Source organism: Lithobates pipiens, unplaced genomic scaffold, assembly GCF_037356315.1.
Source record: "Lithobates pipiens isolate NorthernLeopardFrog02 unplaced genomic scaffold, aLitPip1_a1.2 Scaffold_18, whole genome shotgun sequence".
Taxonomy (NCBI): Eukaryota; Metazoa; Chordata; class Amphibia; order Anura; family Ranidae; genus Lithobates; species Lithobates pipiens.
This window is the reverse complement of record NW_027507758.1, coordinates 454143570-454167156: the sequence shown is the minus strand read 5'-3', so window position 1 is coordinate 454167156 and position 23587 is coordinate 454143570. Positions and strand designations below refer to the sequence as shown.

Here is a 23587-nt window from a genome sequence, read left to right as displayed (position 1 = left end):
CGTGGCACTGATGACAGATGGCACTGATACGTGGCACTGATGACAGATGGCACTGATACGTGGCACTGATGACATATGGAACTAATACGTGGCACTGATGACAGATGGCACTAATACGTGGCACTGATGACAGATGGCACTGATGACAGATGGCACTGCTGGGGGCGGGTGGCACTGCTGGGGGCGGATGGCACTGCTGGGGGCGGATGGCACTTTATTTTTTTTTTACTTTTTTTTTTTTTAACTCAAGGCAGAACAGCTACCGCTGCAGCCGTTCATCTCTCCCCTCTCACACTGTCTGTGTGAGGAGGGAGAGCGGCGCTGAGAGATGATCTCATATGTTTACATATGAGATCATCTCCCATTGGACACGCCGATCACGCTGTAAATGGCCGCTGTGATTGGCCGTTTACAGCGATCTGTGTTTGCCTGTCCCCAGGGGAAACGGCGAACACAGAACTTCCGCGATGCGCGCCCGCGGCGGCGTGCATTGCTGAAGTAAACATTAGGACGTCCAGGGACGGCCTCCCGGACGAATGCGCCTGCTCTATGGCCGTCATTCGGCTATAGGGCGGGCGCGAGGTGGTTAATATTCAGATGCTTCATCGTTTGTGTTTACTTCATGGTTGGCAAGTAGTCTTGCCCCCTTGCAGAGCATAAATCTTTTTTTTTTTTTTGCTTCTTACGTAAAGTGATTGTAAAGCCATTAAAATAAAAAAGATATTCTTCTTCTTTTCTGTGCTGTTGCAATGGTATTGCAAAGAGTGGTCCTTTACTGTCTTTTAGAGTTCCCCACCATCTTTCCCTGCTCCTGTTCTCTTCCAAGTGCCCCCTCAACAAGCTGGCTTCTGAGGGGGTACAAATTTATTTCTGCTTCTTGTCGCTGCCTGAAAACCCCAAGGGGAACCAATCCTTTTATTCTCTGAGGGGGCACCTGTTCCTGAGCTGAGCTGTGTGTGCCAGCATCCTGCTCCCTCCTCAAAAGATTTGAATGAATGCAGCATGAGACTTCAGCTCAAATGCAAGGAATTAATTAAAACTTTTTAAAAAGTTAGGACTTTAGGCCATCTTTGTTACTCTTTATTACTATCTTGATGGCCGTTTTGTCCTTTAGGATGTTTTAGCAAAGGCAATACATCGACCCCCTGTGGTTTTGATCTGCTAGTTTTTGTTTTCATTGTACTATGTTCCTTTAGGATATAATGGATGTCCTAGAACGTCTTGGTGTCTGAATGGCCAATTGCTGGCGAAATCTAAAATGATTACTGTTGAAGGTATGGAGGACATGCAGGAAAATGGGATCCCTCCCACCATGCAGCCTAGATTGCTAAAGTTTAAGCAGAACTTGCAGGTCAAGCCTAGCAGGCAGAAAGTGGATGGTATGATGGTCATCTGCATCTAGCCAGGGCTATAATATGATGTGAATGTATCCCCTTCTCAAGCATGTATCTTAATTCCCAACAGAATGGCTATGATGTGATGTGAAATCTTCCCCATTGGGTTCGGTCCAAACCTAGATTGGGATTGAACGTTGGCTGTTGAGATGAATGCCTGAACTTTCCCCCCCTTGGCCACTGTTTGGCGGGAGCCAAAAATCATATATAGAAGCAATATTTCTACCTCCTTTTTTTTTTATAGATTAAAGAGGGGGAAGGGGGTCTATGGGTCTTTGTATGAGGCAATGGGTGGGTATGTTCATCTATATATTAATTGAAGGAATTGGTTGGGACTTTATATGAAGCACAGGTAAGGCTGAACCACATGGATTCCAAAAAGATATACGTTAAATAAGGAAGCTAACATGAATAGCACCTTGGCAATTTATTATACATAACGACATCATTCATAAACCATCTATTGATAATAGATGCATTGGTATATGGTAATAAAATTGTTCCAGTTCATGAAAGACATAATTATGTTAATAATAGTAATGATTAATAATATTCATAGCGTTCGTATTGTTGAATCTTCGAATCACATGATTGTATGATGTAATGTAACAATACAATACAATCATGCGATTCTGAGATTCATCAATATGAACACTATGAATCTTATTAGCATAATTATGTCTTTCATGAACTGGAACTATTTTATTACTATATACCAATCCATCTATTATGAATAGATTGTTTATGAATTATGTCGTTATCGTGTATAATAAATTGCCAAGGTGCTATTCATGTTATCATGTTATCTTCCTTATTTAATGGATATGTTTTTGGAATCCATTATCTCATGATTTTATATACCTACTTTCTTAGCTGTGCTTCATATAAAGTCCCAACCAATTCCTTCAATTAATCAGCTCCCCAACCCCCCCCCCCTTTTTTTTTCCCTTTATTATAGATGACAGCTTTCTTCTTTTAGTGTTGCTAAGGATGCCACAGGTGCTTGTACCCACTACATCCCTAGAAACCACTGATGTCACCGGCAATCCCTGTCACTTTAATAGGCATGGCTAGCACTGACATCACTGCCCAAATTTGGCCACTGGCCATATTTAGGTAGTGGCAGCGCCAAAATATTGCCATGGCCAGTGATGTCGGTCATCTGCATTCTCGCCCCATCCCGTATAAACTGATGACAATTCAGGGAGATGTCACTGGGCTGGGAGTACCATTGGGATAGGTGCAGCGGGTCATCAATGTTTTTTTATTTGAATTTTTATTCAGCGAGTTGGTGGGCATTGTGATTGACATTGGATTTACATCAAGGGACAGTTTGGGATTTGTTTTGATAAAGGACCTGTGAAACATATTGGTGTCTTTATTTCTAGTTTACATTTTTATTTGAAAGGGTGCAGTGTGGTATATTGTGGACCCCTTATTATCAAAGGTGGCCTCCCAGATTCCAAGTTCTTCACCCGTAGACCCCCTCCACAGTCAGCCAGGGTTGTGGGGAAGAGGCCTTTGTCCTTATCAATATGGGGACAAGGCGCTTTGCCAGGAGGAGACCTATGGGAGCATGGAACCTGGTATGGTTTGTGGGCAGATGCATGCTCATGTCCCACCTTATTTCCTGGTCAGCCAGGCTGCATGCTCAGATTAAGGTTCTGGTATGATTTCCTGGGTGTCTCATGCAATATTTTTTATTTTATTTTTTGCATGAGGGTCTGGCATGTAATTTTGGGGTTGCTCTATGCAATTGTTTTCATTCTGCTGTAGGATGTGCCTTCTGGCAGTGGTCATCAACCCAGTCCTCAGGGCCCACTAACGGGCCAGGTTTACAAGATAACTGGAATACATCACTGGTGATATCATTTACTGCTCAGTGATTGCAGTATTCTAGTCTGCATCTCCCCAAGGTAATACAGAAAACCTGGTCTGTTAGTGGGCCCTGAGGACAGGGTTGTTGACCACTGCCTTATGACATTTACAAAGTAAAATAAATGATACAGTTTAAATTGTCGTCAAATTGCATTTGTTGCCAGCTTCTAAGGTATCACAGTAGACCATTGGAGGGGTCTCTGTGCTGATTTGTTTTTTTATTTAAAAAATCAGCCGTTCTTGGCATGTCATTTGCCAGAAATTGTAAACCCTTTTTTGCTTTGCCACTTCGCTAACAGGATTGGACCCCCCCCCCCCCCCCCCCCCCCCGTATGTTATTTAAAGGAATTGGGCATTCTTAAATTTCACTGTATTTATAATTCACTGCTCCTGGACAAATCTAATATTAAAACGTTTTTTTCACCCAGCGCATTGCTTTATTTTATTTTTATTTTTTATGCCTGCTTGCTTAGTAGCCCAGAAAAGTGGCATTTTTTAATTTGACAGACCTGGCTCCTATTGATTTCACTGGGGTTTAGATTTGGAACTTCTTTGAAGTTTGCTGAGCCTTATACAAACCAAACATACTGTAGGGCAGTACAGCTTATCCCTCCCATGTCATTCTCAACAGAATAGCTATGATATGATGTGCATTCATCACAATATCAGGTATGTCATTCTCAACAGAGCTGCCAATTTATTTTTAATTTATTATTTTTTTTAGAAGGGAAGTTATATGGAGTGTATTACATAACCTTTGAAGTAATCACACTGGGCACCATTTATTCAGAGCCATTTTCAGCATTTCTATGTTTTGAAAGAAAATAGATGTCATCCAGTTTATATAACCCCACCCTTAATGAAAACATAAAACTCCAGTAAAAATCCAGAAGGTCAGTTTCTGAATGAGCAGTGAATGAAGACTCAGCAGGTTAAGTCTGTGGCTGTATTTTGTCATTTATAGTATTATGTCTAGAACAAACATGCTTTGACAATTCCTAATGTGGAAAAGGATGATGTGCTGGAAATAAACCATCACAGATGTTCCACTTTCATCCTCGGTCATACTGTTTTCTTTTGGGACTATACAGTCTGCGTCTCACCTTGTTTTGTATTTCACCGTGTTCATTTCTTGGTTTCCTGTCACATAATCCTGGAGACATGGCTTACGTGTCTGATTTTAATTTGGTCCTGTCAGTCACTTCTGGACTTGTAAAATGACATAGGAGAACCATATAAACTCAGATTAGAACAGAACAGGAGCCGTTCTGAATAAAAAACAAAACAAAAACAATAGAATTCAGCACGACGGAATTCCCTTCTGGCACAAGCTTGAATGGTTTGGAACATGAAAGATATAAGCGTGTTTATGTTTAGATATTGATTATATGTGTCATTTTGGAAGACTGTTTCCAGACTGGTAAACAAAAGGAAAACAACTGTATCCGAATCTCTGTGATTTGCTTTGGATAGCTGACAAACGGGAACCAGTAAATTACAGCACGGGCTTGAGATAAACATTGCAAAACTGAAAGAAAATCTCGGGAAGTTGAAACAAGTTTGCCCTGAAAATATAATTCTGCATTATAACCAAGAACAAATGGCGAGCACACAAGGCATTGATGATGGAAAAAAAAAAAAATTGTAAAAATAATATAATTTAACTTTTAATTTAAAGAGAGCAGGAACCATCCTAAAAACAAACCCATCTTGTCTGGCTTAATCTATAATAAATGTAAGAGAAGAATTTGAAATCAGATAGAGGTACCTGCATGCACTCTTTGTTCTCTTGTGAAGAGCTATATGAATTCCGGAAGTCAGGTGTCTCCAGCTCAAAAGTTCTCCATCTAGAGTGCAAGCATGTATTTACCTCCACATTCTCCAAGTGCAATGTACAATGGCTTTCTGGGATGTATAAGATCAGAGGGGCTTGCCATTTTCATGAATGGACCATATTGCTGTAGATCTCAGACCTAACTTGGGCAAGTAAAAAGTTGCTTTGGGTCAATACATTGGAAAGCTTTGTTTTGCCATCTGTGTCCCATTCCCAAGATTAACCTTCACTTCCTGTCCTGTAGCTAAAACAGGAAGTGAGGAAATCCCTGCAAATGAAAGTGTTTGTAAAGTCGGAAGGTTTTTTTTTTTTTTTTCTTAATGTATTTTTTTTCATCAAGACAAAAAGCCTTCTGTGTGCAGCAGCCCCCTAATACTTAACTGAGCCCTATCGCCATCCAGCGATGTTGCACTAGAGACTGACTGTCCGGGACTCCCCTCCTCATTGGCGGGCTCAGCAGCAAGCACTATTTTCTCCCGCTGTTGTCAATCAGTCAGTGAACCAATGAGCAGAGAGAAGAGGCAGGGCCAGGCCACAGCTCTGTATCTGAATGGACACACAGAGCTGTGGCTCGGCTAGGGTGTACCCATAGCAAGCTACTAGCTGTGGGGGCAATCAACAGGAGGGAGAGGCCAGGAGCACCAAAGAGATGCAAGAAGAGGAGGATCTGGGCTGCTCTGTGCAAATCCACAGAGTAGGGCAAGTATAACATGTTAGTTATTTTTTAACAACAAAAAAAGTGAGACCTTAGTATCACTTTAACCACTTCAGCCCCGGAAGGATTTACCCCCTTCCTGACCAGAGGACTTGTTGCACTATGGCACTGGGTAAATTTTACTGACAATTGCGTGGTCCTGCGACGTTGCACCCAAACAAACTTGACGTCCTTTTTTTTCCCCCCCACAAATAGAGCTTTCTTTTGGTGGTATTTGATCACCTGCGGTTTAATTTTTTTGCGCTATAAACAAAAAAAGAGCGACAATTTTGAAGAAAGCTATTTTTTTTTTTACTTTTTGCTATAATAAATATCCCCAGAAATATATAAAAAAAACTAATTTCTTTCTCAGTTTAGGCAAATGTATTTCTCTATATATTTTTGGTAAAAAAAAATCGCAATAAGCATATATTGATTGGTTTGCGCAAAAGTTATAGCGTCTACAAAATAGGGGATTTATGGCATTTTTATTAGTAATGGTGGCTTTTATTTTTTTTTATTTTATTACTGCGACATTATGGCGGACACATCGGACACTTTTGACACTATATTTTGAGGCCAGTAGCATTTATAAAGTGAGCAGTGCTATAAAAATACACTGATTCCTGTGTAAATGACACTGGCAGGGAAGGGGTTAAAGGCATTCCTTGGGGAACCCCAGGTCCCCACTGGAAACAATTCTCTGGACAACCCAAAATTTGGGATTTTCTTTTACTTTCACTTTCAATGATAATGGTAAACAGGACACAGAGAGAACATATCTGTCTAACGGGAGCACAAACAGCAATAAAAACCTAAAGAAACAAATGCTCCTGCGGTCGAAAGCTTGCAGTGGGATAAGTAGGGAAGAAAATCTCCACAAATCACAATATTGCATCAGCTGTGCTGCCACTCACAACAGGTCAGGGAGAACCCAGAAGATATTCTACAAAAAAAAAAAAACGGAGGGCACACAAGCCTTGAGCATTACCTTTGCAACACTAAAATTTATTTATAGGTAAAATAACATACTCACAAATGAGTGATAAAGTAAAGCAGATTATAAAAAGTCCATCATATGTATCATCCAGCAGGATATTCATCCCGCCCCAGTTTATCACTTATTTGTGAGTATGTTATTTCACCTATAAATACATGTTAGTGTTGCAAAGGTAATGCACAAGGCTTACGCACCCCGTTTTTTTTAATTTTTATTTTTTGTAGCAATAAAAACCTGACAGGTGTTCTAAACCATTTCCGCTCTATCCAAAACCAGCAACGTTTTAACTTTAGTAATACTTAAATACAATTTCTTTAAATATTTTTATTTTTAGATTACAGTATTTCTACCCTTATGATACAGCTCAAGTTAATATAATTGGATCCGGGTAGAGATGATATTGAATGTGAAACAATGAGCAGATTAATTTTGTAATTGTTACTGTAATTTCCTATGAATGTATCCGTCTGTACAAAAGATCTTGCTTGTCACTGGGCTCCACATGACATTAATAACTGTTTCTGCAGCTCAGGAATTGGCAAAACATTTAATGTACAATCTAGACATGTGCAATTAGTTTAGTTCCAAATGCCTTTTTCAAAGAAATTCAACAAATTTGTTATTTCTGAAATATTCAAATTAACGAAAACCCTTTTTAATTTTTACTAAATTTGAAAATTTGAACATTCGAAAATTATGTACAGGAATTTCCTTTTAAAATTTGGATGTTAGAGACACTGTTGTGAAACTACATACACGCTGGTACCTAACCCCCACTAGAGTTCATCGGTTTTATCCTTCGGTCCCTGACCTTTGTTTCAGAGGTTGCCCGACGGCAGGCACATTGCTGCATATCTTTTGGAGCTGCCCCCTACTACGACCCATTTGGGACCAGGTCGCTACCATGGTGACCGCCATCCTAGGACATAGGATGGATCTCACGGCCGCTCACTGCTTGTTATTTGCACCGATCCTGGGGATTTCGCTAACAGACCAGAGATTACTCCATACTCTATTCTGTGCCATCCATTGGACGGTAGCCCTACACTGGCGTACACACTTGCTTCCCTGGGCACAGGTTTTTCATAGGATGGATTCTATCCGCCTTATGGAGCGCATCCATCATACTATTATGGATACTATGCACAGGCATACTGCTAAATGGGCCAAGTGGCCCACCAACAATGAACCTGCTGGAGTGGGGCCTCTACACGGTCCCCCTCCGGAGGTTATTTAAGGTCTAGATGGAGTTGGCCTCCAACAGGGTTGAGCTTGGTCTTCTTTTCCCACCGCTTCGATCCCTGAATATACGCTACCAGTTGGAGTGGACCACCGTTACAGGAAAACGATTTGAACAGGTTTCTATATGTATAGTCAGCGGTATAGTTTGACATTTGTTTTAAGTCAAGTTAATTTGATGCGGATAACCCGGCTGTTTATGTCTGCTATCCTGTAATACGACTAGTTAGGGCTAGTCAAGAAAGATCTATTACGGGTTTTCCTTTTGTTCTTTCTTTGGTCTTTTATTCCTCACGATGCTGTATAATTTCTTTTGTTTTCTCTATTTTGCATAGCAATGGAATGTACCAGAATGTTAACCTATACTACGGCATTGTATCTGCTTTTGTGATATTGTTTGCTACTTTATGACCAACGAAATAAAAACGTTTGTATTAAAAAAAATTGGATGTTAGTGAACATAATGATTATGAATTTATCCAAAGTTACGAATGATCTGAAATGGCGAATGCCACATTTTAAACGAATGGAACATTACGAGTTAATAACAGTAATACATTTTTTTTTTATTATTGATTATTAATTTGTTACGCCCCATTCATTTAGATGCGGAATTCGTTACTTTGGATAACTTCAGATAAATTTGTATTTGTTACGTTGACTAACAGCCAAATTTGAAAGGAAATTCCAATACCTATAATAGTTAGTAATAGCTATTTAGTGTTTTTTGGATTTTCGTTCATTCGGATTTTCTTTCTTTCCGAATTTTCAAATTTATTCAAAATAATGAATTTCAATCATAACAAATCACCGGAAAAAAAACAACAGAAAACAAATGAAACGAAAACTAACACATTTTTTGCATGTGCACTTTGGCAGTGCATGTGTAATAATTTTTAATTTGTTTTTTACTGAGCTGTGGTCATGTGATCACATTTAGGCTCAGTTCACACCATTGCAAATTGGATGTGCCTTCACTGCATCCAATTTACAATAGCAGGAGATTTTGACTGGCTCTCTATGGTGCCGATTCAGATATCTCCGCAGCAGGTCTGGTGCGTTTTGCACAAAAACGCTGTGCGCCTTTTGGTCCATTTCAGGTCCGAATTCAGCCCAAAATTCGGGCTAAAATTGGCCCTGAAATGGTGAACCAGGATGCCCTGGACCCCTGCTGTGCGCCACATGTGGCGAAGGTGTAAACCCAGCCTTGTTAAACTCTGCTTTGTGTTGCTAGGGGTGAAAGATAGAAAATAGCAAAAATATCATGAGGGCATGTGACCCAATGTGGCTTTGCCCTACTCACAAGCACAGGTTTATTGCTGGTTAATCTGCAAAAAAGAAAAAACTTTTTTTTTTTTTTTTTTTTTTTCGTTTTAAGGCTGAATTTGTGGCCTACTGTAAGACTCTGCCTGCAGGATGAACAAGCAAAAATCAATTGATTTCCTTATGCATGCTAACAGCATGGATTGAAGAACCTCCACAGCAGTGGCTGCCTGAATACTTAAACATTGATTTTCCTATCCACGTTAACGGCTAGGGATGAGCTTGATGTTTGGGTCGAACAGAATTTTTTTTGACTCGACCATCAGATGTTCGCCATTTGCCGAAGAGTGAACATTATGGGGCGTTCGTGGCAAATTCGAGTGTTGCGGAACGCCGCAAAATACACTGCATGATTGCAGACCTTGCGATCCCCTACGTTCTGTTTGCGGATGCTCCACAGATGCTCAATAGGGTTTAGGTCTGGAGACATGCTTGGCCAGTCCGTCACCTTTACCCACAGCTTCTTTAGCAAGGTAGTGTTCATCTTGGAGGTCTGTTTGGGGTCGTTATCATGTTGGAATACTGCCCTTTAGCCCAGTATCTGAAAGGAGGTGATCATCCTCTGCTTCATTATGTCACAGTACAAGTTCCTTGGTGTGGGCCTTTTTAGACATGTGTGCAGCAGATCGCACTGTTGCTGCCCCCTTTCGTGAATTTGTGGAATGTGCTGTACCTCAGTGGCAGGTTCCAAAATGCCATTTCTTTTCAAGGAAGGCCATTCCGGCTCTCTACCGGCATATGGAAGGCAATGTTTTGGCCTTGTTAGACAAGGGCGGTCAGCAGTAAGGTGCATATTACCGCTGACTCATGGTCCAACAGGCATGGGCAGGGATCTTATCTTTCCTTCATGGCGCACTGGGTAAAACTGCTGGCAGCTTGGAAGGATGCAGGACAGGGTTCAGTATTGTTGGAGCTTGTTCTGCCACCACGCCTCCAAAATGCTAATGGTGATTCTGCCACAGCTCTCTCCTCCATCCTCTCCTCTTCTTCCTCTTTGGCCTTTTCTGCATATTTGTCCTCTGAACAAGAGTTCAAGGGGCAACGCAAGAAGTCGGGCTAAAAGATGCCATGCGGTGCTTGATTTGGTCTGCCTAGGGGACAGGAGCCACACTGGGGAAGAGATTCTGACCGCTCTGCAGGGGCAGGCTCAGAGGTGGTCGACTCTATCCCAGCTTCAGCCAGGAATAGTTGTATGCAACAATGGCACTATTCTCCTCTCTGCCCTTCGACAGAGACACTTGACCCATGTTCCATGTTTGGCACAGACCTAGAATAGGTGGTGCAGCAGTTTTTGAGCAGGTACCCAGGCTTACAGGATCTCCTGAGGCAGGCCAGAAAAGTCTGTGGTCATTTCCACCGGTCATACAATGCCAGTGCTCGGCTGGCTTGACATTCAAAGGGAAAGCAACCTGCCCACCAACCGCCTTGTTTGTGACATGCCCACCAGGTGGAACTCAATGTTGACAATGCTGCAGGGGCTGCACACACAGTAGAGGGCCATCAATGAGTACCTGTGCGAGTATGGAACCGGGACAGTGTGAGTGGAGCTTGGCTTCTTTTTGCCATGCCAGTGGCTGCTGATCAAGGATGCATGCACTTTCCGATCATCATTTGAAGAGGCCACAAGGATGGTGAGCATCAACAATGCATGCATCAGTAACACTGTCCCTCTAGCCTTCCTGTTGGAGCACATGCTTCATAGAATCATGGACAGGGCACTTGAGGCAGAACAGTGGGAGGAAGGGGAGGACTTCGTTACCTCTCAAGGCCCCCTTTATCCAGATGGCATTCCTGCGGGCCTGCCAAACACGCAGGAAGAAGAGGAGGAGGATTGTGTCAGCGTGGATGTAGAGCATAACCCTCAGCAGCAGTCTTCAAGGGATGGTTTTCAGTGCCCAGAAACCCAAGGAGTTGTACATGGCTGGGAGGAGGTGGTTACAGATCATATGATCCTTCATGACCCAGAGGACTCCGAATCAAATGCCTCTGCAAACTTACGCTACATGGGCCTCCCTGATTCTGCAAAGCCTGCGACAGGACCCTAGGATTTGTGGTATCAAGGAGAGGGATCAATACTGGCTGGCAACCCTTCTTGATCCATGTTACAAGGGTAAGGTTGCAGAACTCATCCTTCCTTTGCAGGTGGAGCAGAGGATGAAACTTCTTCTGGAGGCCTAGAAGAAAGGTTTGTGCAATTTATTTCCAGACCCTGGGAGGTTATAATTTCCTGGTGCTGGACAATGTGTTGCTGAGGCTTCATTCAGTTGGAGGAAGAGCAGTGGAGAAGGTGGCCAGCTGACCGATGCCTTTAAACAATTTTTCAGTCCTCAGTGCCAAGGTCTGATCAGTTCAAGCAACCATTTCCAGCGTCTGCATTACATGGTGCATGAATATCTAGGGGCAAAAGCAGACTTGGAAACCTTTCCAACAGAGCATCCACTGAGTTACTGGATCTTGAGGATTGACCACTGGCCATAACTTGCCCAATATTGAAGCTACTGGCCTTTCCGGCGGCATCCAGCCTGCTTTCTGAAAGCACATTCAGTGCTGCTGGAGGATTTGTAATGATCAAAGAGTGCGCCTATCCATAGACTCCGTTGATGGGCTCCCATTCATAAAAATGAATCGGTCTTGAATCGGCAGCTATCAAGCACCTGATGCTGATGCAACTGATTTGAATTTGCTATGGATTTGGGATGCCTTGAAGACATGCCTATGCTGACTATCCTATTCCTCCTCAATCTTGTTGATGCTAGCTTCCAACAATATAATTACAATGTTTGATATAATATTTCACAGCAGGGCCCGTTCCTGCACTCACCAAGAGTAACTGTGAGGGCTTAGTGTTCTGGTACCACCAAGACCTAAGGCCCAATTTTCTGCATAGTATGTACAGTATATAGGGCAGGCCGTATAGTATAATATACTGCTGTTCAGAGTATACAGTGCCTTGGGGGGGGGGGGCTCTTTTTTTATTATTATTATTTATTTATTTATTTATTTCCAATTTGGGTGCAGGTTTCCCCATAAAATCCATACCAGACCCAAACCCATACTGTTTTGTTTTTTTCAACGATGTTCATCTATATTGCTGGGACCCGACAATACATTATAGCCGCAAGTAATTTTTCTGTGGTATTGTTCTAAACACGGGAACAATGTGCTGCTTTACAGGCATACTATGTACATCACCCAGGCACAATATTTAACAAAATATTTTTTTTTGTTTTAATTTAACCATTGGTAAAATCACTGCTCCTGAAAAAAAACCATTTTTAAAGCTTTTGTTTGCATTGATACATGTCCCCTGGGGCAGGACCTGGGTCCCTAAACACTTTTTATGGCAATAACGTGCATATAAGCCTTTTAAAATTTTGATTTTCCATGTTCGTGCACCATAGACTTTAATGGTGTTCATGTGTTCAAACACATTTTTTGCCTGTTCGCATGTTCTGCTGCAAACCTAACCGGGGGGGTGTTCGGCTCATCCCTAATTACAATTGACAGGATGCAATCACAGCTCAGCAGTGGGCTTAACTAGAGCTGCAATTTCAGCCAATTCATCAGGAATTGCCCGAAATTAAGGGATACATTCAACTTTCATAACATGTTACACCCATATTCAGGGTGTAACATGTTATTAAAGCATTGCCCCCCCCCCCCCCCCCGATAGCCACTGTAACATCAGACCAGAGATCTTCTCCCCCGTGTCTGCTGCCACAATTCAAAAAAGATGTGGCTGTACAAGGCTCGGCCCATCCCATCCCGTCATGTCACTCATTCACAGTCCTTTGCGGCTTTCAGCTTGTGGTTTTCAATGAACTACCAGGGTGCTGTGGTAGTTCATTGAGTCTTCCTGTCAGAGTGTATCGGCTTCCTCGTATGAGGCACAAGCAAACTGATATACTGACAGTTCTTCGTGAAATCTGCATGAAACCTGCATGACCTCAGCGTAGGTAAACACAATATCCAATTTTCTTTTAATTAGTACAGTTTTTGTTCGAAGAAAGACTTTGCATGCTCAGAAATTAAGAAATACAAAAACAATTCAACATGACATCACTTCTGAATTTCAATTCGGTCATACAATATTTTCGTATAAAAGTAATCTCTTCACTTTCGACATCAGACTAGCATGCAACAAAAAACTGACAAAGATTCATCAGATAATCTGACCATGTGTACAAGGCTTTACAGTGGGAATGCGAGACAGAATTTTTTGGGAGCATAGTGAGGCTTCATGAGGTACACAAATGGCCTACACCTTTAGCAAGGGCATTATCGAATTTTGGTAAACCTTCTTTTCTTTTTTTTTTTTTTTTTTTTTTTTAAGTCTGCAGATGTCCTTTATCTGCAAAGGCATTATTTGAACTATGACTTTAAACTCTAGCACTTCTAGCAAATGCCAAAGCTGCTAGACTGACAAAATTAGAATAAGCTTTGCCTTCCCTGTATTTTTTATAGTGTTCCCACCAACTATTGTTTATACAGAGATTAACCTCTGACTTCTGCTCAATCAAACTTTGGATACATTTATTAAAGAAACTGTATGGTATTGTCTTGAAGGTCCCAGGGGCCCATGAGCCTAAGCCTTTGTATACTCATAGGTTTCATCTGGTGGATATTTTAAACATGCCATATTTTTGTAATGGAAACATAATCTCTTTAAATCCAACTATTCTGGCTGAATGACTTTAACCTAAACAGTAGACCCGTTTCCTTCATAAACTAAAAGTGTAAGAATTGCCATCTGGAGAATTTGTGTCTGACATACATATAGATATAATAAAGCTGTTTTTTCCAGCATTCATTTGCTCACAGTCCTTAGTAGAAAGATCAGTTGTTACACCCAGGGCAGGGTGTGAAAACATCTCTGGCTCTCAGTAGTTATTTACTCTAGCCAAAACTTTGCAATCTTATTTAGCAATGATTTAAAAGTTGTATCAGTCACAGTGATCTCCAACACCGCCATTGCCTTCCAAGCTTCAGCTCAAGTGAGTTCTTTTTGTACTCCACTGTTAAGGACTATTTATTTGAAGCAATGTTGCTGTTATTTAAAAAAGGTTTTCATATAGCCCATCCATTTGAAGTAATGATGCCACACCTGAAAGGCATGTCTGCACGGTGCTCATGCTCTGAAAGGAATGTCAACATACTGCCCATTCGTTGAAAAGAATGTGCATGCTTTCCAGTATATCGGGCTGGATAATGGATTCTGATGAGGCAGATTTTCTCCTATTGTAAGTCATCAGTAAAATCCTATAGTAATTGTTCTGATGCTGAAGATGAGATTCTTAGCCAGTCATGGATAGTTTGAATCCTGGATGGTTCTGCAGGAATCGGTCAAGATTCGAACCATGTATGGGCAGGTTGAATGTACCCAAGTTGTTCGGTTGGTCAACTTGTGTTCAACCAGCCAGCTAGGAGAAACATGGTGGCTTTGTGAGAGGGATTCCCCTGTCAACACTGTCTCACTCACTCATGTGAGCAATGCTATTTACATTGAATTGCTTCACCCTGAAGGCTTGCAGTGACCGCTAACCAACGGTATGCTTGGATGAATGGGACTTGCATTATAGAGTGGCTAAATAATCAGGCGATGTGTTTAATTGCACCCAAGCACCTATGGATCTGTGCCAAATTACCACCTGATCCTGTCGCCGTAACCTTATCTGGACAATGCTTCATCTATTGACCAGATTTTCAGTGTTATCGGAGTCCATTCCATCAATGGTTTGATTGCTATTTTGACCCTTCCAGTTTCCAGTACATCACAGTAAGGCTTTAAAGACATATGCACTTATGCACAAGCATCTACAATAGCATGGTTAACTGTAACAACTGCTGCATCAAGTGTCTCTACTATGGCTGTGTTTTGGTTTGTTTCCTGCTAGGAACTCTCTAAACAAGTAAGGGACAATATAGTGGATGCAACCTAAATGTAACAATGACAAGCCTCCATCTCATATATATAGATATATATATATATATATATATAATCATTACACACACACACACACAACAAAAGGAAGAAAGAAATGGGACTTTATATAAGGCAAGTCACTGAATGCATACCTTATTCAATTAATTTATGAAGTTATTTATTAACAAATCGCATTACAAAGGGTGTCCATCTGAAATACAGGACACAATGAGGTTGATTTACTAAAGGAAAATAGACTGTGCACTTTTCAAAGTGCAATTGCACTCTGCAAGTGAAGTTGCTCCAGAGCTTAGTAAATGGGGAAAAGCTCTGCTGAATTCCATCATCCAATCATATGCTAGCAAAAAGGCTTTTTTTTTTTTTTTTTTTTTTTTTTTTTTTTTCCCATTTTCCTTGCACGAGATTGGGTATGCTTTGCAAAGTAAAGCTTTACCTCATTTACTAAACTCTGGAGCAAATGCATTTGCACTTTGCAAAGCGCACAGTGTCTATTTGCCTTTAGTGAATCAACCCCAGTATAATGTAATACATTTGCATAAATATGTAATAGTAGTTCTACAGAGTAAGATGAAACGTAATCAGCATTATAGTTACAAAAGGACACTCATCCATTTATAAAAGTTCAACAATGTTGTTGAGAAGTACAATACAGAGTTAGGTTATAAAAAATAAAAAAAAATCCCTAGCAGCACTATCAAATCTATCATAACCAAATGGAAAGAACATGGCACAACAGCAAACCTGTCTAAAATTGAACTTTTTAGCCATCAAAGAAAATGCTATGTCTGGCCCAAACCCATCACATCACCCAAAGAACACCATCCCCACAGTGAAACGTGGTGATGGCAGCATCATGCTGTGGGGATGTTTTTCAGCAGTCGGGACTGGGTCAGAGTTGAGGGAAAGATGGATGGTGCTAAATACAGGAATATTCTTGGACAAAACCTGTACCACTCTTGGTGTGATTTTAAGGATCGATCACCTTCCAGCAGGACAATGACCTCAAACACACCGCTAAAGCAACACTTGAGTGGTTTAAGGGGAAACATGTAAATATGTTGGAATGAACTAGTCAAAGCCCAGACCTCAATCCAATAGAAAATTTGTGGTCAGACTTAGATTGCTGTTCACAAGCGTAAACCATCCAACTTGAAGTAGCTGGAGCAGTTTTGCAAGGAGGAATGGGCAAAAGTCCCAGTGGTAAGATGTGGCAAGCTCATAAAGACTTATCCAAAGCGACTTGGAGCTGTGATAGCTGCAAAAGGTGACTTTACAAAGTATTGACTTGGGGGGGCGGTTAGGGGGTGAATAGTTATGCACATTGATCTTTTCTATTATTTTGTCCTATTTGTTGTTTGCTTCACAATGAGGCAACAAAACATGAAGAGCGCCATGGGGGGTGAATACTTTTGCAAGGCACTGTAACCTTTGTGCCCACATTTAACTGTGCACATGTGGGAAGACATTTTCTTATTGTTATGGGTGTGTTTTTTATTTTTATAATATATTATAAATACAAATAAAAAAAAAAAATTATATATATATATATATATATATATATATATATATATAAAAAAAATTTTTGTGGTTGTATAATTATTCATTGTGACCGCTAATAAAAATGTATATGTATACAATACGTTCCTTTGGTACTTAGTCTAGCATCTAAATGTAACCCATGCCCTTGGTGTGTGAACTTCCTTTGTTCAATCTTTTCTGTCTATGCTTTTCTGGTTACACAAGACTGCACACGTGTGAATTGATACCAGTGATCAATTGCTCCTATTCTAACCAATTAATCAACTGTTGTGTTGACAGGGGAATCCCTCCCATGGAGCCATAGTTTTTTCCCGGCGGGGACGGTGGGTGATTCTTGCTAGCAGCTATAGAAGCTGCTAGCAATAATCATATGTAAAATCTGACAGGCTGGTTGCCCACACATGGTTTGAATCTCAGACAGTTCCTACTGAACTGGTCAAAATTCAAACCATCTATGGCTGGCTTTAGGCCTCACATTTTATTTAGATGGTCTTGGATACCTTCCCTGCTCTAGATAGTAACTATACACACGTACTTTGAAGCATTAAATGATAGAAATACATCTAACAGTCTAAATCTAAATAAACCAACATAAGACTTTATGAAATGGTAGCTAGAATATTGTAATTTTTAACTCCTTTTTAATTGACTGGTGTTATATTTTTAGGACTATCCAGATATAACCGTTGGGATCTTTGTTGAACAGCCAACTCCTTTCCTGCCAGAGTTCTTCAGCAGACTGTTGGCACTTGACTATCCCAAAGATAAGCTATCAGTCTTTCTTCATAACCGTGTAAGTATTTTGAGATGTTAAGCATTTATATTTCCCTTTTTGTCTTGTAGTCTTATTGTGTTATTGGCTTTAATATCTATTAGCTGTGTTTTTTACATTTAATTTTACAAGCTCGGAGATCTAAAAAATGTATGTTAAGTTACATATGGACAATTATAGCTTTGAAAGCTCATAAAGTTTTAGTACTTTGGAAATACCCATGTTGACAGTCATGGCCGAAATTGTTGGCACCCCAGAAGTTTTTCCAGAAAATCAAGTATTTCTCACAGAAAAGTATTGCAGTAACACATGTTTTGCTATACACGTTTATTCCCTTTGTGTGTATTGGAACAAAACATAAAAAGGAGGGAAAAAAAGCAAATCCGACATAATGTCACACAAAATTCAAAAAATTTACTTTTTCAAGCATGTGATGCTCCTTTAAACTCACCTGGGGCAAGTAACAGGTGTGGGCAATATAAAAATCACACCTGACCGCAGATAAAAGGAGAGAAGTTCACTTAGTCTTTGCATTGTGTGTCTGTGTGGACAACAGAAAGAGAAGAGAACTGTCTGAGGACTTGAGAACCAAAATTGTGGAAAAATATCAACAATTTCAAGGTTACAAGTCCATCTCCAGAGATCTTGATTTGCCTTTGTCCACAGTGTGCAACATTATTAAGAAGTTTGGAACCCATGGCACTGTAGCTAATCTCTCTGGGCGTGAACGGAAGAGAAAATGTGATGAAAGGTTGCAACGCAGTATAGTCTGGATGGTGGATAAGCAGCCCCAAACAACTTCCAAAGAAATTCAAGCTGTCCTGCAGGTTCAGGGAGCATCAGTGTCAGTGCAAACTACCCATCAACATTTAAAGGAAATTAAACGCTATGGCAGGAGACCCAGGAGGACCCCCCTGCTGACACAGAGACATAAAAAAGCAAGACTTGAGCAAGCCAAAATCCTTCTGGGAAAATGTCTTGTGGACAGATGAGACCAAGATAGAGCTTTTTGGTAAAGCACATCATTCTACTGTTTACCGAAAACGGAATGAGGCCTACAAAGAAAAGAACACACTACCTACAGTGAAATATGGTGGAGGTTCAATGATGTTTTGGGGTTGTTTTGCTGCCTCTGGCACTGGGTGCCTTGAATGTGTGCAAAGTATTATGAAATCTGAGGATTACCAAAGGATTATGGGTCGCACTGTAGAGCTTAGTGTCAGAAAGCTGGGTTTGCGTCCGAGATCTTGGGCCTTCCAGCAGGACAATGACCCCAAACATACGTCAAAAAGCACCCCAAAATTGATGGAAACAAAGCGCTGGAGAGTTCTGAAGTGGCCAGCAATGGCTCCAGATCTAAACACCTGTGGAGAGATCTTTACATTGCCGTTGGGAAAGGGCACCCTTCCAATAGGAGACCTGGGCAAAGGAAGAGTGGCCCAAAATTCCACGTGAGAGGTGTAAGAAGCTTATTGATGGTTATAGGAAGCGACTGATTTCACTAATTTTTCCCAAAGGGTGTGCAACCAAATATTAAGTTAAGGGTGCCAAGAATGTTGACCAGCCCATTTTTGGAGTTTTGTGTGACGTTATGTCCAATTTGCCTTTTCCTCCCTTTTTTTAGTTTTGTTCCAATACACACAAAGGGAATAAACGTGTATAGCAAAAAGTGTTACAGCAATACTTTTCTGTGAGAAATACTTGATTTTCTGGAAAAATTCCTGGGGTGCCAACTATTTTGTTCATGACTGTATCTCCATGAGATGGAATTATTCTGATTGGTTATGTAAAGTAAATACTCCTGCGCTAAAAGGAAATGTGAATACAATGTCTAGGTGCTGCATACACCATAAGGGTCAAACTTTTACCCAAATAAATAAGATAAAAATAGTGAGTGTTGCTGCACTCCTAAAATTTAATGTTTGAAATTGATATACACAATTGTCATATATCAAAGTGAGAATAAATACATATGGACTATGCTATATCCAGTTACGTCTCGTACAATAAAGTGCTACTGTGCAAAATCAATGTGCAAAATAGGGACAGACATAATACATAATGTGTAAAATAAAAGCAAATGTAATCAGCAATGTTACTGAGTGCAATAGGTAAATGTGCAAATAAGCAAACTATATAAATGCTACTGAGTGCAAAATAAATGTGCAAAAATGCAGAATAAATCGCAGATAATGACATAAATATATAAAGTCAAAAGTGAGATGTTGGACACTCCTCGGGGTCCAATGTGCAAAATAGTGCAAATTAGTATCCTACGCGTTACATCACAACACACGTCCCCCATCCCAGTCGAAGTCACGTGTGTTGTGACGTAACGCATAGGATACTAAGAGGCATACAGACACCGGAAAGGACGGTCAGGTACGAGCTTGGAGCTCATTTTTACATTGTGCGATCTACACATTGAAATGTGAGTTTATTTGCCTCATAAATAAAGTTCAGCTTTTATTGTAAACATACTACACCATGGTAGTCTTTTTATCCCATTTTCTATACCCTGATATATTGAGCATTTGAGCGATCAGACACCTGTTCAGTGGAAGGAAAGGAAAGGATCTCCCCTGGCTCTGCTCCATACACAGTAGGAACGCGCAGGATTATACCAATCCAAAGGTATCCAACTCCCTCTATCTCCTCTACATGCTGTTTACCTTACAGCAGTAAGGTAGTAATTTAGTACAACCATGGGTGTCAGTGACACTGAAGACACATTGTGCACTTAAAGTGGAAGTAAACTCCCCTATCGTTTTCAGCCAAGGAAGCTGCCATCTTTGCCTCTGTTTAATCTTCAACTGCTATGGTGCTGCACATGTGATTCGTTATGACACCAGCCATTGGATGGTTTGATAGTTTGGCTGAGAGCACAGCCAATGTGCAGTTAGCATTCCCGGGATGCCTCTTTATTTTAACTGTTTAAATCCATGGGTTTACTTCCACTTTAAAGTCACTGAATATTACTGCATTACCACTCAGTGTTCCTATGAAACACTTCCACATTTGCACTATTTTGCACATTGGACCCTGAGGAGCTTCCAACATCTCACTTTGGACTTTATATATTTATGTCATTATCGGTGATTTATTCTGCATCTTTGCACATTTTGTCTTTGCACATTTATTTTGCTTTTATTTTAAACATTGTATATTACGTCTGTCCCTATTTTGCACATTGATTTTGCACAGTAGAGACATAACTGAATATTGCATAGTCCATATATATTTATTCTCATTTTGATATGACAATTGTATATATCGATTTCAAACATTAATTTTAGGAGCGCAACACCACTCACTATTTTATTCTGATTGGTTGTTTCATTGAATTGACCTTGTAGATCACAGCTGAGCTGTTATTAGGACCTGTATTTATATGGTGCAAATTTAATAAGCTATAAAATAGGCATATTGTTGCTTTTTATTACAAACCGTTTATGCGGTTGTTGTTTAACCACTTTCAGACCGGACCATTTTGCTGGTCAATGACCAGAGGTCTTTTTTACAATTTGGCACTGCGCTGCTTTAACTGGTAATTGCGCGGTCATGCAATGTTGTACCCAAACAAAATTTTGCGTCCTTTTTTTCCCACAAATAGAGCTTTCTTTTAAAGGTATTTGACTGACTCTGCGATTTTTATTTTTTGCGATATAAACGTAAAAAGACCGCAAATTTTGAAAAAAAAATATTTTCTACTTTTTGTTATTAGAAAAATCCAATAAACTCAATTTTAGTCATACATTTAGGCCAAAATGTATTCAGCCATATGTCTTTGGTAAAAAAAAAAAAGTCAATAACTGTATATTTATTGGTTTGCGCAAAAGTTGTCACATCTACAAACTAAGGTACGTTTTCTGGAATTTACGCAGCTTTTAGTTTATGACTGCCTATCTCATTTCTTGAGGTGCTAAAATGGCAGGGCAGTACAAAACCCCCCCAAATGACCCCATTTTGGAAAGTAGACCCCCTAAGGAAATTGATAAGTGGCATGTTGAGCCCATTGAATATTTTAATTTTTTGCCTCAAGCGATTGAATAATGACACAGTTGTCACTAAATGATATATTGCTCACACATGCCATGGTTATATGTGGAATTGTACCCCAAAATACATTCTGCTGCTTCTCCTGAGTATGGGGATACCACATGTGGTCGACTTTTTGGAAGCCTAGCCGCGTACGGGGCCCCGAAAGCCAAGCACCGCCTTCAGGATTTCTAAGGGCATACATTTGTAATTTCACTCCTTACTACCTATCACAGTTTTGAAGGCCATAAAATGCCAAGATGGCACAAAACCCCCACAAATTACCCCATTTTAGAAAGTAGACACCCCAAGCTATTTGCTGAGAGGCATGTTGAGTCCATGGAATATTTTATATTTGGCACAAGTTGCAGAAAAATTACAAACTTTTTTTTTTTTTTTTCACAAAGTTGTCACTAAATGATATATTGCTCACACATGCTATGGGCATATGTGAAATGACACCCCAAAATAAGTTCTGCTGCTTCTCCTGAGTACGGGGATACCACATATGTGGGACTTTTTGGGAGCCTAGCCACGTACGGGGCCCCGAAAACCAAGCACCGCCTTCAGGCTTTCTAAGGGTGTAAATTTTTGACTTCACTCCTCACTACCTATTACAGTTTTGAAGGCCAAAAAATGCCAAGATGGCACAAACCCCCCCCCCCCCCAAATGACCCCATTTTGGAAAGTAGACACCCCTAAATTTAGGGGTACACTAGTGAGACTCACAGGTAAAAAAGCACCTAGGCTGTCAGCGACTGTTTTAAAACGCTACAAGAAAAACTGTTAGCGATCGCAGGGATCAGGCCTGACTCTGCAAACGCAGTTATGTGTGTTGTGTTTTGTAAGTGACAGTGATCGATCGATACTGCACTTGGGTGGGCTGGTCTGGGCTTGGCGGAGGGGCTAAACGCAGGTGCTAGCAGGTATCAGGGCTGATCCCACTAACAATGCGTTTTGGGAAACCTAAACTGCTGGCGACGCTAATATAGATCTGATCAGATACTATATTACTAAGAGAGGTGTATGCTGCGTGCGTGGGTGTTAGCGGTACTGGCACTAACCTGACGCTGCCTGGGGCGATGCAGACCTTATCTGACCCTCAAACTTATATCACCCGCCGGGTGATCAGGGGGTTAAACCTTTATTAGGTAATAAATGGCGGGTGCCCTGAAACTATAAAAAAATAACTAACCAACCAGCGTCACCTGTAACAGTTATATGGTGATCACTGGTGAAAGGGTTAACTAGGGGGCAATCAGGGGGCTTTATGCGGTAGTATATGGGGGTCCCTGGCGCTATAAAAAGCTGCGGCGAACCTAAATACCTACCTGCCTAACTAGTGTCACCTGTGACACTAATACAGCGATAAGAAAAATGATCGCTTATTAGGCTGGGTTCACACTGGAGTGATGCAGGAACGCCACAAATCCGCGGCGGGTTCCCGCATCGCATGCCTCCCGGCGGCAGTTCACACTGCCCTATGCGAACTGCTGGGAGTGTCAGTGAAATGTTAATGACACCCCCAGATCAGTTCGCATATCGCAGTGCGATCTGCAAACTCGGATCGCATGGTGTGAACACCCATGCGATCCGATTCTGCTGCGGACCAAAAAAGGGTCCCGTGCGAATTTGCGGCGGGTGCGACGCAAATTCAGCCATACTATCTGTATGGCTCAACTCGAATCGCACAGAGATCGGATGTGATTTGCACTGCAGTGCGGTGCGAATCACATCCGTTCTCATAAACCGCTGCAATGTGAACCCAGCCTTAGTGACACTGGCGACGGGGGGTGATCACGGGGTTAAACCTTTATTGGGGGGGTTAGGGGGGGGTACCTTAGTACTAAAGGGGGCTAACCCTAACTGCCCTAACAGTTATTACAGTCACAAATGACACCAATGCAAAAAAAATAAAAAATGCAATTGGTG

The 23587-nt window shown here is 41.0% G+C and overlaps 1 protein-coding gene across 2 annotated transcripts in view; it reads left to right on the top strand.

Annotated features, from left to right (window-relative positions):
- PLOD2 (procollagen-lysine,2-oxoglutarate 5-dioxygenase 2) overlaps positions 1 to 23587 on the top strand; it is a 214495-nt gene that overhangs the window by 149365 nt on the left and 41543 nt on the right. For both annotated transcript variants that reach the window (XM_077488240.1, XM_077488241.1), the window contains exon 9: positions 17513 to 17638. In XM_077488240.1, the coding sequence (XP_077344366.1) occupies positions 17513 to 17638 (126 nt within the window). The remainder of the gene's footprint in view (positions 1 to 17512; positions 17639 to 23587) is intronic.